Source organism: Piliocolobus tephrosceles, chromosome 21 (genome assembly GCF_002776525.5).
Source record: "Piliocolobus tephrosceles isolate RC106 chromosome 21, ASM277652v3, whole genome shotgun sequence".
In the NCBI taxonomy this organism is placed as follows: Eukaryota; Metazoa; Chordata; class Mammalia; order Primates; family Cercopithecidae; genus Piliocolobus; species Piliocolobus tephrosceles.
In genome coordinates, this window is record NC_045454.1 from 34,504,355 (window position 1) to 34,523,684 (window position 19,330).

The 19,330-nt window shown below is 54.6% G+C and overlaps 1 protein-coding gene across 2 annotated transcripts in view; it reads right to left on the minus strand.

Annotated features, from left to right (window-relative positions):
- The window catches only part of KLHL26 (kelch like family member 26), a 38,674-nt gene extending 21,911 nt beyond the window's left edge, over window positions 1–16,763 (minus strand). Inside the window, exon 1 of one of the 2 annotated variants that reach the window (XM_023229774.1) lies at window positions 16,597–16,763. In XM_023229774.1, the coding sequence (XP_023085542.1) occupies window positions 16,597–16,679 (83 nt within the window). In that variant the 5' untranslated portion in view covers window positions 16,680–16,763. The remainder of the gene's footprint in view (window positions 1–16,596) is intronic. The other variant, XM_023229775.2, reaches the window with a different exon arrangement.
- Window positions 16,764–19,330: the final 2,567 nt, after the last annotated feature.

The window sequence follows — 19,330 nt, forward strand, 5'->3', positions numbered from 1 at the left end:
TGGAAGGGTGGGTGGATGGATGGATGGGTGGGTGGGTAGGTGGGTAGATGGAAGGGTGGGTGGGTGGGTGGATGGAAGGGTGGACTGATGAAAAGATGGGTGGATGGGGGCAGGTGGGTGGATGGGTGGGTGGGTGGTTGGGCGGATGGGCAGGTGGAGGTATGGATGGTCAGGTGGGTGGGTGAACTGGTGGACACAGGAGTGAACAGGTGGGTAAGGAGTGAGTGGGTGGCAGACAGATGAATGGTGGATGAAGGGTGGGTGGATGGATGGACAGATAAATCCATGTCTTTGCACTAGGCCGGCCCTGAAGAGCCCCTGTCTTGTTCTTCCTGCTCCACAACCATCCTCCAGGCTCAGGCAGAGCCTTGGTGAGCAGTCTCAGCCCTCTAAGCCTCAGTCTCCCGATCTGCATCATGGTCATGATCATAGGGCCCACCCACTTGGGACCATGAAAAGGCCAAAAAGCACCTGTGTGCTGGCCAAGGAAGGTCTCTGCTGGCCACACCTAGTGTCCCTCTGCCTCTTGTTTACTGTGTGGCCTTGGATGAGCCCCTGAACCTCTCTGTGCCTCAACTTCCCCATCTGTAAAATGGGATGATAGCCGTGCCCCTTTTCTAGGCTGCCTGCCAACAACAGAGCCAGGAACCAGAACTGCACCACCCCAGCTGATGGCCTTGCGCAAAGTGGGCGTTCCCTTGGTTCGTGGGGGCTGTTCTGATGGGGACACCCCAACACTGTGGTCCAGGTACCAGCCAGGATAGGAGGGGTGCCATGGAGGCAGAGAGCTTGCTGCTGGCAAGGGAGGTGGGGTTTGAAGGTGAGTGGATGGGTGAGGTGGCAGGTGGATGGCTCCCGGGTGGAGATGGAGTCTCCCTCTGTCGCCCAGGCTGGAGTGCAGTGGCGCCATCTCTGCCCACTGCAAGCTCCGCCTCTGGGTTCATTCTCCTGCCTCAGCCTCCTGAGTAGCTGGGACTATAGGCGCCCGCCACCACGCCCGGCTACTTTTTTTTTGTATTTTTAGTAGAGACAGGGTTTCACCGTGTCAGCCAGGATGGTCTTGATCTCCTGACCTCATGATCAGTCCACCTCAGCCTCCCAAAGTGCTGGGATTACAGGCGTGAGCCACCGCACCCGGCCAATTTTTGTATTTTTGATAGAGACGAGGTTTCACCACATTGACCAGGCGGGTCTCAAACTCTCAGCCTCAGGTGATCTGCCCGCCTTGGCCTCGCAATGTGCTGAGATTACAGGTGCGAGCCACCGCACCCAGCCTGCTGGAGCCCAACTCTTATCTTAGCTCACTGCTCGTTCCTCTCCATGTGACCTCCTGGCCTGAGTCCTAGTGCATGTGATCCTTTGGGATCCACAGCGAAGCCTGCAGCGGGACTCTCCTGCACATCCAGTTTCTGGGCCTTTGCTCATGCTGTGCTCTGTGCTGAGTGGCCGACCCTCTTGCCTTCAGACCCTCCTCTCTCCACTGCACTTCTGAGCCCACCAGCATTTCTGCGCTCAGCCCCTCTGCTGCCTCCACCCCAGAGCCTTCTCTGCCATGGCCTTCCTCACCCTCATGGCCCAGTTGGGTGCCCATCCAGGGCTGACGAGTGGGCAGGTTTCGGCCTGAGGCTTCCCTTTCCCATTCCTTCCCACTGAGGGGAGACTGCTTCTGTGACAGCCCATCCCCCGACTTGGTCCCACTGCGTTGGGCCAGGAGCAGGGACCACTTGAATGAGCAAATCCCTTCACTCTACAGTTCAGGCAAGCAGGTACATGACTGCACAGCCCCAGAGCACCGCTTGGAAACCCAGCGAAATTCCAGCACTGCTGAAATCTAGCATCTCGGGGTGGCAACGTGCTGCAAGGCAGCCCACTCCACTGCCTCCACTGGTAGGACAGGTGTTGAAGCCCCAGAAGGGACAGGGCTGCCACACGGCACTGCTCATCCCCAGCAGAGCCGGGCCAGATGCAGGCACTCCACAGCTTAGCCCAGCGCCTTCCAAAGACAACACAAATTTCAGTGTCAGAAGGGGTCTATCATGAATATCTTCATTTTTGGGGTGTTTACCATCCCTCCCCTCTTCTCATAAGGCCCCCCTGTTTTCCTCAGGAACCTCCTCTTCTCTATTCTCAGCCCCAGTGTTGGAAATCAGGCAGACCCCATTGCTGGACTGAAAATACGGATGTGATGCAGACTGGACAGAGGCTCTGGGGCCCCTGGTCATAGGGATTCATCCTGGGATGGGGACTTGGGACTTGGCCTTTCTGATCCAATCAGAGCCTTCCCTGGGATTTTTACTGGAGCCACCAAGATGAAGGGTCACCTTTCCAGTGGTTGGCGGGCTAGAGGAGTGGCAAGGTGAGGTCCCCTTTCTACCAGGTGGGCAGCACCCAGACAAGAGGGATGGCAGGGCTGAAAGAAGGGAGCCACAGATTCCAGGCTTCAGACCTTGCACCCCAACGTACCTAAAACCAGGTGTCTCCTTGCACTTTTTTTTTTTTTTTTTTTTTTTTGAGACGGAGTCTCGCGCCCAGGCTGGAGTGCAGTGGCCGGATCTCAGCTCACTGCAAGCTCTGCCTCCTGGGTTTATACCATTCTCCTGCCTCAGCCTCCCGAGTAGCTGGGACTACAGGCGCCCGCCAAATCGCCCGGCTAGTTTTTTGTATTTTTTTAGTAGAGACGGGGTTTCACCGTGTTAGCCAGGATGGTCTCGATCTCCTGACCTCATGATCCGCCCGTCTCTGCCTCCCAAAGTGCTGGGATTACAGGCTTGAGCCACCGCGCCCGGCCTCCTTGCACTTTTTAAAATGTGAACTTCGAGTCTTTAACTGACGGCAGTGTCTTGGGTTTCTGGCTCTCCCCACCCAGAGGAGCCTCCGATGTCAGGAGCCTCAGATCCGTCCGCGGCATTCCAGATGAGCCTCTGGAAAAACCGCTGTGGCCTTAACACTTTTCCAGCTGCCGCCTCTCCCTACAGTGCACACGAGCTTCCTACCCAGGCTGGGGGGCGAGGAAGCCCCGCTGAGGCCCATTCTGAGGGCGAGTGGGCGGTGGCCATGCCCAGCCGCAGCCCCGCCTGTCTGTGACGAGACAGACGGCTCCACTCCGTCCGCCACGACTCCCAGAAAAGGTCAGCAAGCTGCCCGCGCCCCTGACCAATGCGAAAGTTCAGCAACTCTAAATGCTAACAGACTGGAGGCGTGACTGAGGCTGGAACGGCAGAGGGGCCCGGTGCCATCAGCCTTGGCGAGGAAAACATCACCCGTCATCTGTGCAAGTGACTCACGTGGAGTGTAAACATTTGTGTGCTCCTGACCCCCCGTTTCACACGACAGAGAGCCACGAGGACCCGAGGAGGGGGAGCCAGAGGAGAGACCCAGAGAAGCCCTCCTGGGACAGGACGGACTTCACCAAGAAGAATGCATGCTTCCGACTCGAACCTCAGTCCTGCAAGTTTTTCAGAGAAAGGATGACTCAGGTTGATGGCAACAGAGAGGGTGCCTTGGGGGTCCTCTGTGGGGCTCCCCTACGTGTCTGTCACCTCACAGTCACCTTGACACTCCTTCCACCCCGCTCCGGGAAAATGTCCCGCTCTCAGCTCTAGTAACAGACGATCTGGGTGATCACATGCCTCTCTGCTCTGCCTCCTTCGGCAGACTGCCTCAAATTCTAACATCCCGTGGAGAGCAGAACTCTCCGGATATCCAGCCCAGACCGCTCCCGCCCGCCCGAGTCCGTCTTTGACCCCTGTGGAATTTCACAGTTGTGGCGTCAGTAAACATCTTCGGCCTCGATCCTCGATCCTCGGGTGACCCCCCTCCAGGCCTTTACAAGCCTGAAGGTCCACCCCTCAAGGTCTCCTCCAGGCCCAGCCTGTTCAATTCCGGAAGCCCTTGCCCTCGCAGGAAAGGTCTGTGATTCCCCCAAGGTGCCGGTTACTTCCTCCCGGATCACAATATTTTCAGTGTGCACCGTGGTGGTGCATACAGAGCGATCAGGCGCTCCGCTGCGCGGTGAGGGGTCTGAAATCACGCTGGACATGCACCAAAATCCGCTCTGCAGAGGAGGAATGCTAGGGAATTGCTGGCGCTGCCGTTGGAGACGAGTCCTGTGAATTCTGTGCAGCCCTCTCCGGAGAGACATGTGGAAGGGGCGGGGTGGGGGGCAGGAAGGGACTGGAGGCTGGGGTTAACAAGTGTTAAGAGAGCAGGTCCGCACAGCTGCAGAGCGGCTACCAGAGGAGGAGGGCGGGGCTGCCGGCAGCAGGAACCCAGTGGGCTTGGCCCCCACTTCCACTTCAGACAGCTGGACAGGGAGAGAGCGGCTGTCGTTTGCCGCCTTTGCTTTAACATGCAGGGCTGAGGTTTTGCTCACTCACTAAAGACAGCACACGGAAAACGGTAGGGTGCCCTGGGCTCTGTAACAGGGCCGGTCTACTGACAACACGCCTGTGAATTCTGCTGCTCTGACCACACCCTGCTGGTTCAATGAAACGAAGAGGAAGAGCTATGCCAGGAGGCTTCCCCTCCGGTATGCGTCGAAGACTGTGCGGGGTGGGGTACTCACTGGAGCTGTACTCAAGAGCATCCACCCTGTGCCAGCAGCTGTGCCAGCACCAGGACCACTACTATAAACAGAACCGATAAAGCCCTGCCCTTGGGGAACGCACATTCTACAGGGACATGGGTCCTCAAGCACAGAGAATGTACCGTGACGACAGGGCGAGCAGTGGCGCCACGGCGGACACAGTGGCCAGGCCCCGGGGAGACAACACTTGAGCCGTGCAAATCGCTGGGACAGGACATTCCAGTGAGCGTGCTTCAGAGCCCAGCAGAGCCATCAGGGCTGCGGAAGCTCAGGGGCCTGGCAGGTCACATCAAGAAGCAGATTTTGTTATGAGAGTGAGGGAGCCACTGGCAGGTGTCTGGCGGTGCAGTGAGGTGGTCTGATGCCTGCCTGAGGAGGGTCCCGCTGGCTGGAGTTGGGGATGACGCCCAGGAGGGGAAGAGCCAGGAGTGGCTCTGAGCTGGGATGGGGAGGAGACGGCAGGAGGGGCTGGCTCCAGGCTGTGGCTCGAAGGTGGAACCCAGGAGAGATGCTACCTGGGGACCTCCCGGGCAGCTGCAGCCAGACTGAGGCCTTCTCTCAGGAGGAGGGACATTCCCAGGACTGGGACCTGCTGGTGGGAAGACCTGAAGCCCTCAAGGACTGTGGGAGCTCCAGGTGGGACGAACCCTGAGCAAGGAGAGGCATGAAGGGCTTTTCTGGAACACAGGCAGGGCTGCGAATCCCCCAGGCCAGGTGGCGTCTCCAAGTCCCTTGCTTGTTGCAGGCAATACAGCCTCGCAGGACCAAGGACAACCTTGACCTTCAGTCTGCCCGGTGGGGAGGGCAGAAACCAGCCACCACTATCGGTCAGCACAAGCTCAACCTCCAAGCATCCCCAAGCCTGCGCGCGCCTCTCCATCCCTCCAGGGCCCACCTTGGCTGAGGCTCCCTTGTCTCTTGCCAGAGGGATCCTTTCTTTTCTGAGACAGAGTCTTGCTCTGTCGCCCAGGCTGGAGTGCAGTGGTGGAATCTTGGCTCCTGGGTTCAATCAGCTCTCATGCCTCAGCCTCTAGAGCAGCTGGGACTACAAGCACCCACCACCGTGTTCGGCTAGTTTTTGTCTATTTTTAGTAGAGACTTGGTCTCACTATGTTGCCCAGGCTGGTCTCTAACTCCTGACCTCAAGTGATCTACCCACCTCGGCCTCCCAATGTGCTGGGAATACAGGCGTGAGCCACCACACTCGGCCTACAGAGGGGTCCTTTCAAAACAGAAGGCTGACCAATATGCCCCTCACCCAAACCCTGCCCTGGCCCCCTGGCCCCCTGGCCCAGCCAGCCCGGAAATGACCACACGACATTCTCTAACTCTTGCTGACATGTATGCGCCCCACAGGCAGGGCCCATCTGTCCCATGGACCCTGCATGTCCAGTACCTGGCACAGGTGGACACAGGAGACTGTGGCACCCACACAAAGGCAGAGAAAGGTGTGTAACAAATCCTGTCCACAGAGCAAAGAGCTGGGGATGCCGGGACACATGCTGCCCAGTCACCCCATGCCTTCAGTAGATCCCACCCACTTCTTCCAGGATCCAAGGCCCCAAGTCGCTGAATTATTTCTATCTTTGTCTTCCCCCCCATCCTCTTCTCTCCCTCCTCATTCTCCTGTTCTCCATCTTTCTCCTCCTCTCTTCCTCCTCTTTTCCTCCTCCCTCTTCCTCCTCCTCCTTTTTCTCCTCCTCCTCCCTCTCATCTCTTCCTTCTCTTCCTCCACTCTTCCTCCTCCTCCTCTCTTCCTCCTCCAGGGCCTCTCAACACCAAATCTAAAACATCCCCTAAAACCAAAGGGTAGGTCTCTCTCTCTCTCACACACACACATGCAAGTATCAGAAAGAGGAAAAAACGAAAGAGCTGGAGTGAGGAGAAAGCCTCACTTTTACAGTGTCTGAGGAGAGACGGGTGAGATAAAAAGTAATCGCTGTGGGGGAGGTGGGATGACATTCGCATGGGCTCCCTGGAGATGGTGCGATTGTGGGGGAGGGTAATAAAACCTTTCTTCCCCAGTAACTATGGACCACGACAAGGAGGCAGTCCCGGAGGTCACAGCTACCAGGTGGAAACAGTCCAGCTGTGACGATCACACTGCGCGATTCAGGGTGAAGTGAGTGCTTTCAGAGCAATTCCACTCCCGGAGCTCTTGGGACCTGCCAACAAGGAGGGGAGGAGAGGGTGGCCTCCCTCCCAGAGAAGGGGCTCAGCTGTGAGGGGCAGATTGAGTGGCCTGGATGTGGCCTGGCCTGCAGGTCAGTGCCCCTCTCGAGCTGGCCCAGTTCCACCTGCCCCCATCCCTGCTGAGACGCTCCCGCCCCCTCCCCCGCTGAGCTCCTGCTCCCAGGCCTGCTCCTGGCCTGACCTGCCCTCTCTAGCTCACGCTGGATGTGCTCTACTCTCCCGCTGCCCCTGCTGCTGTCCCTCTCACGGCCACCAAATCATGGCACTACTGTCTTCCCAAAAGCTCAACCTGACCCTCTCCTTTCCTTGCCTGACACATGCACACCACATCAAGCCTTGCTGGCACCGATGATCCCCTCAAGGCCCATGCGGGCATGGCAAGCAGGATGGCAATATCCCCATCATGGGCGATGTCAGCACCGCCACAGTAACACTGATGAGGCACATGCAGCCTCTCCCCACTCATTTCCTCCCAGACACCCCCCACCTGGTGGGCCTAGAGCCCCATTTCCCAGATGAGGAATCTGTCACAGCCACACCCCACAAAGAGGGACCCATAGTCACCCATGTGTGTGATAAGACACCTCATGCCGCGATATCTGACCACATTTTCCAGGAGAAGGACTTAAGTCCATGTCTTGGAAGGGTCAAAATCCTCCTTCTAAAAGGGGCATGAGGTCGGGCGCGCTGGCTCATGCCTGTAATCCCAGCATTTTGGGAGGCCAAGGCAGGTGGATCACCTGAGGTCAGGAGTTCAAGACCAGCCTGGCCAACATGATGAAACTCCATCTCTCCTAAAAATACAAACTAGCCAGGCGTGGTGGCGGGTGCCTGTAGTACCAGCTACTTGGGAGGCTGAGGCAGGAGAATCACTTGAACCCAGGAGGCGGAGATTGCAGCGAGCCAAGAACATGCCACTGCACTCCAGCCTGAGCAACAGAGTGACATCAAAAAAAATAAAATAAAAAAGAAAGGGGCAAGAGGCCAAAGGAACGAGAACTTCCCCAAAGCAGCAAGAACCTCCTTGGAAAGCCACCTCTTCCCCCAGGTATTCCTAGTAGGAGCTGGGGGGCTGGACCCTTCCAAGGCCTCTGGGCTTGGTAGAGATGATCTAGATTGTGGAGAAATCTTCGACAGGCAAAGGCCACCAAGCCAGACTGACTGTGACGAACCCACCGAGCGCAGCGTCTCGGCCACAACTTTCCATGCAAACACTTTCAGCAGGCAGCAAAGCCCCTGGGCACAACGTCCCACCCAGCCATCACTTCCTTTTTTTGAGATGGACTCTCACTCTGTTGCCCAGGCTGGAGTACAGTGGCATGATCTCGGCTCATTGCAACCTCCTTCTCCCAGGTTCAAGCGATTCTCCCGCCTCAGCCTCCCGAGTAGCTGGGATTAAAGATGCCCGCCACCACACCTGACTAATTTTTGTATTTTTAGTAGAGACGGGGTTTCACTATGTTGGCCAGGCTGGTCTCAAACTCCTGACCTTATAATCCGCCTGCCTCAAGCTCCCAAAGTGCTGGAATTACAAGCGTGAGCCACCCCGCCCAGCCTAGCCACCACTTCTTATGCAAACGCCTGAAGCCTGCACATCCCTCACCCAGATCCCCCCACCTCACCCCCAGGAACAGCATGACTCAGCGAGCCCGGGCCCTACCCAGGCATCTCCAGGGAGCGTAGGCCAAAAAGCGTGGATGCCAAAGGTCCCTGTCGGAGAGGCTGCAAGGCCAGAAGGTTCCTCCAAAACTCTGGAGGCCAGGTACCTCACAGTGACGGAATTATAGCTGGGGAGGTGCAACTCCCCAGAGGGTTTGCCTCCCCTTGCAACACCCCAAGTGGCCAGGGCCTCCTTTCCCTCCAAGGAGTCTAGACCCCACGGCCCAAGCTGGGAGGAGGCCAGCTGGTGAACAAGTGTCCTTTGTGCCTGCAGCAAGGACCCCACCTCCTCTCCGCGCACCCCAGCCAGGGCAGCCCCACTCTGTCCATCCCTGAGGTTCGGCTCAGTCATTAACGACCATCTCTACTAGGCAACGGGTTTTTTGTTGATCCCTCGAGATAGGAAGGAAGGAGAATAAGCTTTTCTCTTTCTTTTTTCCCCCTTGGTTGCAGAAGACAGAAGTTGGAACAAACAAGTTACATAACGTTGGGGGCGGTGGGGGGTGGGGGAGCGCAGTCCCTCCTGGGGACAGTTTCTTGAGTTGTGGTACCGCTGGAAAGGCCAAGGGGAAGACAGGAACTGCCCCCGCCCCTGGCCAAAAGACGAAACCTTCGTGGGACAAAAAGGCAGATGCGGGCGTTGCCTGGCAGGCTAGAAAGGCAGTCACAGAGACTAAGACCAGCCCCTAGTGCCCCCCAGCAGCCCCACAAGCCTCCCTGGAAAGGCCAAAGATCGACCTGATACCATAGAGGGAATTCCCACCTGCCAGACTGCAAGCCTCAGAGAGCAAGAAGTTTTTGCACACCCCCATCCCTCCCTTTCTCCCTCTCTCTCGGCCACGTCTCTGGGACACTTCCTCCTGTGTCATTCATGTTCCAGGCACACAAGAGGGCACAAGAGAGACAGGCTCTCCAACCTCAAGGCACTTGCAGAGGAACACAACAAATAACGTTAGGTGGTGACCAGCATGATCAAGAATATACAACAAGCATGCGCCCCAGCAATTCCGCTCCTAGATGTGTACCCCAAAGGACTGAACATGAGTGTTTAGACAAAAATGTGTACACTCATGTTCATGGAAGCATGATTCATAATAGCCAAAAGGTGGAACCAATCTAAGTGTCCATCAACAGATGAATGGATATATGTGGTGCATCCACACAGTGGAATATTACTCAGCCATAAAAAGGAATGAAGTGCTGATTTAGGCTACAACATGCATGACCCCCAAAGCATCATGCTGAGTGAAAGAAGCCAGACTCAAAAGGCCACATAGTGTATGATTCTATTTATAAAACTTGAAAACAGAGACAGACTGCAGATTGGTGATTGCCACGGGCTGGGCAATGGAGAATAGGGGGTCAGCGCTAACGAAGATGGGGTCACCTTTTGCGGGGGACAAAGATGTTTTGGAACTGGACAGCAGTGATGGTTGCACAATTCTGTGAATGTACTAAATGCCACTGAATTGTTCACTTAAAGTGGGTGAATTTTGTTATATATATTTTACCTCAAAAACAGAAAACAAAAATACAGGTTGGGCACAGTGGTTCATGCCTGCAATCCCAGCACTTTGGGAGGCTATTGCAGGAAGATCACTTGAGCCCAGGAGTTCAAGACCAGCCTGGGCAACATAATGAGACCCCGTCTCGGCTGGGCACAGTGGCTCACACCTGTAATCCCAGCACTTTGGGAGGCCAAGGTGGGCAGATAACCTGAGGTTGGGAGTTGAGACCAGCCTGACCAACATGGAGAAACCGTGTCTCTACTAAAAACAAAAAATTAGCCAGGCATGGTGGCACATGCCTGTAATCCCAGCTACTCGGGAGGCTGAGGCAGGAGAATTGCTTGAACCTGGGAGGGGGAGGTTTCGGTGAGCTGAGATCGTGCCATCGCACCATAGCCTGGACAACAAGAGCAAAACTCCGTCTCAAAAAAAAAAAAAAAATGAGATCCTGTCCCTATAAAATAATATATATATTTTTTTGAGACAGAGTCTGGTTCTTTCGCCCAGGTGGGAGTGCAGTAGAGCGATCTCAGTTCACTGCACCCTCTGCCTCCCAGGTTCAAGCGATTATCTTGCCTCAGCCTCCCGAGTAGCTGGGATTACAGGCACGTGCCACCAATCCTGGCTACTTTTTGTATTTTTAGTAGACAAGGGGTTTCACCAAGTTGGCCTCAAACTCCTGACTTCAAGTGATCCACCCACCTCGGCCTCCCGAAGTCCGGGGATTACAGGTGTGAGCCACCGCACACAGCCCAAAACAATTTTTAAAAGTTAGTCGGGTGTGGGGGGAGGGGGGAGGGATTGCATTGGGAGTTATACCTGATATAAATGACAAATTGATGGGTGCTGACGAGTTGATGGGTGCAGCACACCAACATGGCACAAGTATACATATGTAACAAACCTGCACGTTATGCACGTGTACCCTAGAACTTAAAGTATAATAAAAAAAAAAAATTAGTCAGGTGTGATAGTAGATGCCTGTAGTCCCAGCTACTCGGGAGGTTGAAGCACGCGGATTGCTTAAGCCCACGAGGTCAGAAGGCTGCAGGGAGCTATGACACTGCATGCCAGCATGGGCGACAGAGTGAGACTCTGCCTCAAAACCAACCAACCAAACAAACAAAAAACCACAACAAGCTGGGCGCGGTGGCTCACGCCTGTAATCCCAGCACTTTCAGAGGCCCAGGCAGGCGGATTACCTGAGGTCAAGCGTTCCAGACCAGCTTGGCCAACATAGAGAAACCCCATCTCTCCTAAAAATACAAAATTAGCCGGGCTTGGTGGCAGGTGCCTATAATCCCAGTCACTTGGGAGGCTGAGGTAGGATAATCAGTTGCTTGAGCCCGGGAGGTGGAGATTGCAGTGATCATGCCACTGCACTCCAGCCTGGGCAACAAAAGCAAAATTCCATCTCAAAAACACACACACACACATACACACAACCAGGTGACTAGAAAAAGTGTCCTGGGGACTACTTGAGCTTGCACGGTCAGGTAGGTGGCTCTGAGGAGCCAGAACCTTGGAGAGTGGAAGGATGAAGAGGAAGGAGGCGTGGGCAAGTTGAGAAAAGGAGGTGGGTCGTGCACTAGGCCTGGCTGTCCCATTTGCAATAAATGAAGGAACAGACGAACAATGCTACAAAGACTCAATGTCTCAAAATGACTTTGGGGAGAATGTCTTGTACCAATCTCCCTCAAAATATGATCCATTTTCTGCATGCTCCATCTTGCCACATTAGGGGTTCTCCCCACACTGGCACCGGAGGCATGAGATACCCCTATCAGTGGCTCGAAACAGTGATTTTTTACTAGGATGGAGGAAAGGGGACAATGACAAAGATGTCTTTTAAGAAAGAGGGCCAGGCGCAGTGGCTCACGCCATAATCCCAGCACTTTGGGAGACCGAGGCGGACGGATCACGAGGTCAAGAGATCGAGACCAGCTGACCAACATGGAGAAACCCTATCTCTACTAAAAACACAAAAATTAGCCAGGTGTGGTGGCATGCACCTGTAATCCCAGCTACTCGGGAGGTTGAGACATGAGAATTGCTTGAACTCGAGAGGTGGAGGTTACAATCAGCTGGGATCACACCACTGCACTCCAGCCTGGGTGACAAAGCGAGACTCGGTCAAAAAAAAAAAAAAAGGGCAACACAACTTAAAAATGAGCCAAAGATTTGAAAAGACACTTTACCAAAGATACAAATAGCTAAGAAGCTCATGAAAAACTGTCCAACATCATTAGTTATTAGAGAAATGCAACTTAAAACCAAGGTAAGACTGGGAACAGTGGTGTGCATGCTCATAATCCCACTTATTCCGGAGGCTGAGGCCTGAAGACTGCATGAACCCAGGAGTTCCAGGGTGCAGTGAGCTGGGATCGCACCATCGCACTCCAGCCTGGGCGACAGAGTGAGACCTCATCTCACAAATAAATAAATAAATAAAAACACCAAATGAAGACACCAGCATACACCTTAAGAACGGCTAAAACTAAGGACCAGCCATACCAGGTGTTAGTGAGGATGAGGAGCTGGAACTCTTGAACATTGCTGGTGGGGATGCAAAATGGTATAGCCACTTTGGGAACGAGTTTGGCAGTTTCTTAAAAATTAAAACATGGCCGGGCTCGGTGGCTCACACCTGTAATCCCAGCACTTTGGGAGGCCAAAGCGGGCGGATAACCTGAGGTCAGGAGTTCAAGACCAGTCTGGCCAAGACGGCGAAAGTCCGTCTCTACTAAAAATACAAAAATTAGCTGGGTGTGGTGGCACGTACCTACAATCCCAGCTACTCAGGAGGCTGAAGCAGGAGAATAGCTTGAACCTAGAAGGCAGAGGTTGCAGTGATCCAAGATCACGCCACTGCGCTCCAGCCTGGGCAAAGAGAGAGACTCCATCTCAAAATAATAATAATAATAATAATTATTATTATTATTATTATTATTATTATATATAGAGAGAGAGAGAAACATAGTCAGGCGTGGTGGCTCACACCTGTAATCCCAGCACTTTGGGAGGCCAAGGTGGGAAGATCGCTTGAGCCCAGGAATTCAAGACCAGCCTGGGCAACATGGCAAGACTTTGTCTCAACAAAAGCACAGAAAAAATAGCTGGGTGTGGTGGCATACACCTATGGTACCTACCAGCTACTTAGAAGGCTGAGGTGGGAGGATCACCTGAGCCCAAGGAAGTTGCTCTGCAGTGAGCTGTGATTGCACCACTTCACTCCAGCCTGGGCAACAGAGTGAGACCCTGTCTCAAAAAAAAAAATTTAAACACATCTACCATATGAGCTAGTCATTCCACTCTTAAGTATTTACCCAAGAGGATGAAAGTATATGTCCACACAGAGACACATACCCAGATGTTCATAGCAACTTTATTTGCAATTGTCAAAATGGAAATAACCCAACAGTCCATCAACCAGTTAATGGATAAACAAACTGTGTCCATCCATACAATCTCGTCTGGATGGACACAGTTTGTTTATTTTCACTCCACAGTGAAAAAGAACAAACTTCTGATACAACAACACAGATGAACTTCAAAAACATTATGTTAAGGAAAGAAACCAGACGCAAAGGCCACATGTCTGATCCCATTCTTATGAAATTTCTAGAAAAGACAAAGCTACAGAGAGTGAAAGCAGATCAGGATGTCCCCAGGGCTAGATGTTGGGGGAGCAGGGTTAATTGCAAACGAGGTTGGGGGAACTCTTTGGGTTGATGGAAGCATTCCAAAAAACTGGATTGTAGTGGAGGATGCACAACTCAGTAAATGTACTGAAACTTAATGATCTGGGTTGAGCACAGTGGGAGGCTGAAGCAGGAAGATCACCTGAGCTCAGGAGTTCAAGATCAGCCTGGCCAACATGGCAAACCCCATTTCTACTAAAAATACAAAAATTAGCTGGGCATGGTAGTGTGCACCTGTGGTCTCAGCTACTTAGGAGGCTGAGGCAGGAGAATTGCTTGAACCCAGGAAACAGAGGTTGCAGTGAGCCAAGATCACACCACTGCACTCCAGTCTGGGCAACAGAATAACACTGTCTCAAAAAAAAAAAAAAACAAAAACCTTAATGAATTGATAAATTAAAATGAATGAATTAGCTGGGCACAGTAGTTCACGCCAGCACTTTGGGAGGCCGAGGCGGGCGGATCACCTGAGGTCAGGAGTTCAGACCAGCCTGGCCAACAGTGAAACCCTGTTTCTACTTAAAAAATACAAAAATGGTCAGGCGCAGTGGCTCACACCTATAATCCCAGCCCTTTGGGAGGCCGAGGCAGGCGGATGACAAGGTCAGGAGATCGAGACCATCCTGGCTAACACGGTGAAACCCCGTCTCTACTAAAAATATTTAAAAAAAAAAAAAAAATTAGCCGGGCTTGGTGGCGGGCGCCTCTAGTCCCAGCTACTAGGGAGGCTGGGGCAGGAGAATGGTGTGAACCCGGGAGGCAGAGCTTGAAGTGAGCCGAGATTGCGCAACTGCACTCCAGCCTGGGCGACAGAGCGAGACTCTGACTCAAAAAACAAACAAACAAACAAACAAACAAAAAAATTAGCTGGGTGTGGTGGCACGCACCTGTAGTCCCAGCTACTCAGGAGGCTGAGGCAGGAGAATCCCTTGAACCTGGAAGGCAGAGGTTGCAGTGAGCCGAGATCGTGTCACTGCACTCCAGCCTGGGCGATAGAGCAAGATTCTGTCTCAATAAATAAATAAAAACAAAATGAATGAATTGTATGCCATGCAATTAATTATATCTCAATAAAGCTGTTTATAAAAAAGCCATGCCCAGTATGGTGGCTCACATCTGTAATCTCAGCACTTAGTGAGGGGTAAGGCAAGAAGATTGCTTGAGCCCAGGAGTTTGAGACCAGCCTGGGCAACAGAGCAAGACCTGGTCTTTACAAAAAATGTAACAATTAGCCAAGTGTGGTGGTGCACACCTGTAGTCCCAGCTACTCCAGAGGCTGAGGTGGGAGGATCACCTGAGTCCAGGAGTTTCAGGCTGCAGTGAGCCTTGATCGTGTCACTGCACTCCAGCCTATGTGCCTGGGTGACAGAGCGAGACCAGGTTTCAAAAAAAAGAAAAAAAAGCCCTAGCCCCAGGTTATCCCACTACAGTGCCCAAGGCAGGGACCTGGGGTTCACTGTCCCTCTTCCCTGTCCCTTACTTGCCAACTCATACCCAATTTTCAAGCCACTCCCTGAATATCTCTGAAAATCCTCTGATGTCTCCTGGCTCCCTACTGCAGGACAATCTTGCCCCACACATACCCCAGAAGGCTGGTCACCCCTCTGGACACAAACCTCCTGGGTTCCCCACGGCCCCTCTGGCAGACCAGACTCAATGCCCACAGACCTAAGTCTCAACATGCCACTCAGCATCCTCAGGAACAGGCAGGGCCTTTGCCTCCTCTGTGCCCTGGCCCAGCCATCCCTCCTCCTTCCTCACCCATCCCATGCATGTTCCATTCAGCACCAAATCACACAGCCAGGTCATCAGGCCATTCCCTCCAGCACCAGCCCAGAGGTCCAAAACTCCACAGCACATAAGTATCAATAACTTCATCATTTATCATGTTGACTGAAATTATTGGCTCCTGGAAGCTCACCAACAAGAAAAAGTCTGAATTTCCTCCTTGGCCTGACCCGGGTGGCAGGCTAGAGGAGGAGCTGGGGTGGGAGGGTCTGGCTTTGCCCAATAGGAAAAGAGCAGGAGATCACACTCCCTAAGGCAGGTGTTCTTTCCCTTCCACAATCCAATACAATGCATGCACGCACATATCATTAGTTACTGATGGTAATTGTCATGCAAACCTTGAGGTTCAAGCAATCCATGTTAGGTCTGGGCTAGGCGGAAAGACGGCCTCCCTCTGACAAAAGGGGTGAATTCTGTCCCCTTGTCTGAGGGCAAGACCTTTCTATAAGTCCTTTAGCCTGTTGGGGATGTGGATTTGGACCCCATGGGGCTGGAAGGGAGGAGCACCAAAAAAGAACCCTCTCCACGTTCTTTATAAACCCCTGGACTTCTCTCATCCACCTCAGGTTCCCTAGACCCACCCCAGCCCCTCAGGGGCCCTGGCAACCCCAGGCCCTTTCAGCTTCCCCATCTCAGGCTCCCAGGTTCACCTGAGTCCCCCACCGAGAGCCTCCCACAGTCTCCACTCCTCCCAGGGCCCCTCAGCACGCTCTCAGGACCACCTTTAGCCACCTCGGGGCCCTTCCGCACCTCCCAGGAAGCCTTGGGCCTTAGCCCCTTCCTCAGAGCCCCCAAGACACCTCACCACCCTCAGACTGGCCATGGCCCCGGCTCAGGCCCTCTCTGCTGCCCAGGCCCTTTGGCATCCCCAGTTGCCCCACGGCCCATCACAGTCAGGAGCCCCTAGGTTTCCCTTCAGACCCCCAGGATTCTCAGGTCCCTAGGGTCGCCTGCAGACGCCTCGAGCCAGCCCCGCTACAGCTATCCCCTCAGTAGCCCTCGGCTCCTCCAGTACCCCACGGCCCCGTGAAGTCCAAATTCTCAGCGAAAGACCCTCGAGTCGTGCCAGGCCTCCCCTCAACCCCTCAGGATGCCAAAGACTGCCCACAGGTGCCCTGGGCTCCAAGACAGGTGCAGGTCTATCCTGCGGGCCGGGTCTCACCTGTTCGGGCGCTCGGGACCGGGACCCGCGCCGAAAGCGGCTCCGCCACCAGCACCGCCGCCGCTACCGCCGGACTCCGCCATCTTTCCCCCGCCGTCGCGCGTTCGAGTGACGGGAGCCGCGCGCGCAGGCCCGGGAAACCGAGACGCGGGGGGCGGGGCGGGGCCAGGTCTGTGGAGGGGCGGGGCCGGGATCAGAAACCAAGGATTGGGGCGGGCCCGGAACCGGAGGGGGCGTGGTCTACGGAGCGCCGGGGCGGGCCTGGGATAAAGGGAGGGGCCTGCTATGCAGAGGGCGGGTTAAGGGCGGGGCCTGGGCTAGGGGTGCGGGATTGGGGCGGAGCCCTGGCGTGAGGGGCGGAACCAAATCTGAAATAGAGGCCGTTCTGGGCTGAGAGGGCGTGCTGTCTGTGGATAGGTGGGGCCGGGGCGGAGCCAGGACAAGTAGGTGCGGGATGGGGTTGGTCCCTGGGCTGAGGAGCGGGGCGGGGTCTGAAGAAGGGGCAGGCCCACGGCAAGAGGAGGAGGGACAAGGGTCCGGCTTGCGGAGGAGGCGGGGCGCAGGATGAAGGGCGGGGCCAGGTCTGAGAAGGGACAAGGTGGAGGTTAGGAATGCGGTGGGGGCGTGGTCGGGGAGGTAGATAGGAGAAGATGGGTCTGAGGATGGGACGGGTCTGGGCAGGAGAGGGGAGGAATGTGAGGATGGGTGTGGTCAAGCGAAGAGAGGGCCTGGTCTGCGGAAGGGCGGGGCCTGGGCCAGTGTTGAGGTCTGGATGGAAAGAGGGCGGGGAAGTGTGTGCGTGGAGGGGGCGAGGGATTGGCGGGGCTTGGGGGGGCGGAGCCTAATCTGATGGGGGGGGGGGCCGGGCTAAGTGAGCGGCGGATCTGAGGAGGGGCGGGGCACATGCAGGTGTTAAGGAGTGTCTGTGAGTGACCTGGGGCGCAGTCAGGCGTGCCCGGGGCGTTGGCTGGGCGTGGTTATACTTTGAGGCGCGAGAGCCACAGGGAAGAGCTATGGGTAAGGTGGGCGGGAGCGTGAGATGGAGCATGGAGAAATGGGTCTCTGAGCTGTGAGAACCACACCCTCCCTCTCCCCACCCTGCACACCCGACTCCAGTCTTACCTCCTTCCCAGGCCTCTTTCAGGGGCGAAACTCACCCATGCCCAGGCCTCAGACTTCCAGCCCCTCATGGGTCCCCACCCTCCCCTGACATACTCTCTTCAGAGCCTCCACCCTCAGACCCCGATCATCTGCCCTTAGGTTCCCAAGCCTCCTGCTTCATACATTCTGACTTCTCATGCTCTAAAACCCTCCACATCCAATTATCTCCCATCCTCTACTCAAATCTCAACTCCCACTCCCCAAAATTCCTGCCCACAGATCCTTCAAACCTTACACCCCTAAAGTCCATTCCACCGGACCCTACACCCTCAGATCCCCAAGCACCAGCCCTCCCAACACACTGACCCTCAGCCAGGGCTCAAAGTCCTGCATCTACAGGTGTGCTAAAGTATCTAGAGCTCTTGGGGGCACCCCTCACCCCCTCAACTCTGATAGGGTCCAAGCTCCCAGGATCCCCTCTGTAGCTTGGAGCTCATTTATTCTTTTAACCTCCAAGTCAGAAAACTCTGACTTGTGCAGTCTCAGGCAGAGAGCAGGGATCCAGAAGGAGCTCAAAGCCCTCTCTCCAGTCAGTGCTGGAAGGTGGTGGCTATGTGGCTGGAAACCCCATAGAAGGAAGGAAGGGGCCTGCTTGGGTGGACTCTTGCAGTTGGACCATACTCAACCAGCATCTCCAACAAAGGGCCTGATACAACAGTAGGTGCCTAATTGTTACACAAAATGCTCTCAGATGACCCTGTGCAAGTTGACAGATACCAAGTGCTGAAGGGAACTGCTGGCATCTCCAATACACAGTAAGCACTCCGCAAATGTTGAATGTACGCGTGCATGAGCAGCTCACGTTCCGGCAAGCTCTGCACACACACACACACACACACACACACACACCCTTGCCTGCCCCAAGTCGGCACCACCGCAGGAGTCTTTGTTCCAGACGAACCACATGCAGGCATCAAACCTCACTCAGCAGCGACCTACAGCTGACACACCCGCCACAAATAACATCTGAAGTCAATGGTGTCCATATGCACGCACACTTCATAAACATCCAGATTTGACCCATATGTCAGACACACAGACACACAGCTGAAGATAAGAAAGAAGAGGTTCTCTGGGCTTCTGGCTGTGTGCACACACATAGTGTACTGTAGACTCACTGCACTTTAGACACACTGTGTGATCTGTCCTCCAAGATCACATAGCACAGGGCAGCCAGTGCAATGTCCCTGGGGCGTGCCTAGAGAGTGGCCTGGCAAAGAAAAATTAGGAAGAGGGAGAGGAGGGGGGAGGAAAACGGGTGGGAGGCAACACGAGGTGCTTCAGGTCACAGAGGGCTTTGGGGATCATTTTTGGGGTCCTCTGCATGAAATGAGAAGGTAGAGGGGGCTTGTAAGCAGTGGCAATGTAATTGACAGTGGGTTTTTGTTTTGTTTTTGAGAGGGAGTCTCGCTCTGTGGCCCACCCTGGAGTGCAGTGGTGCGATCTTGGCTTAGTGCAACCTCCACCTCCCAGGTTCAAGCCATTCTCCTGCCTCATCCTCCCAAGTAGCTGGGACTACAGGCATGTGCCACCAGGCCTGGCTAATTTTTTTTTTTTTTTTTTTTGAGTCGGA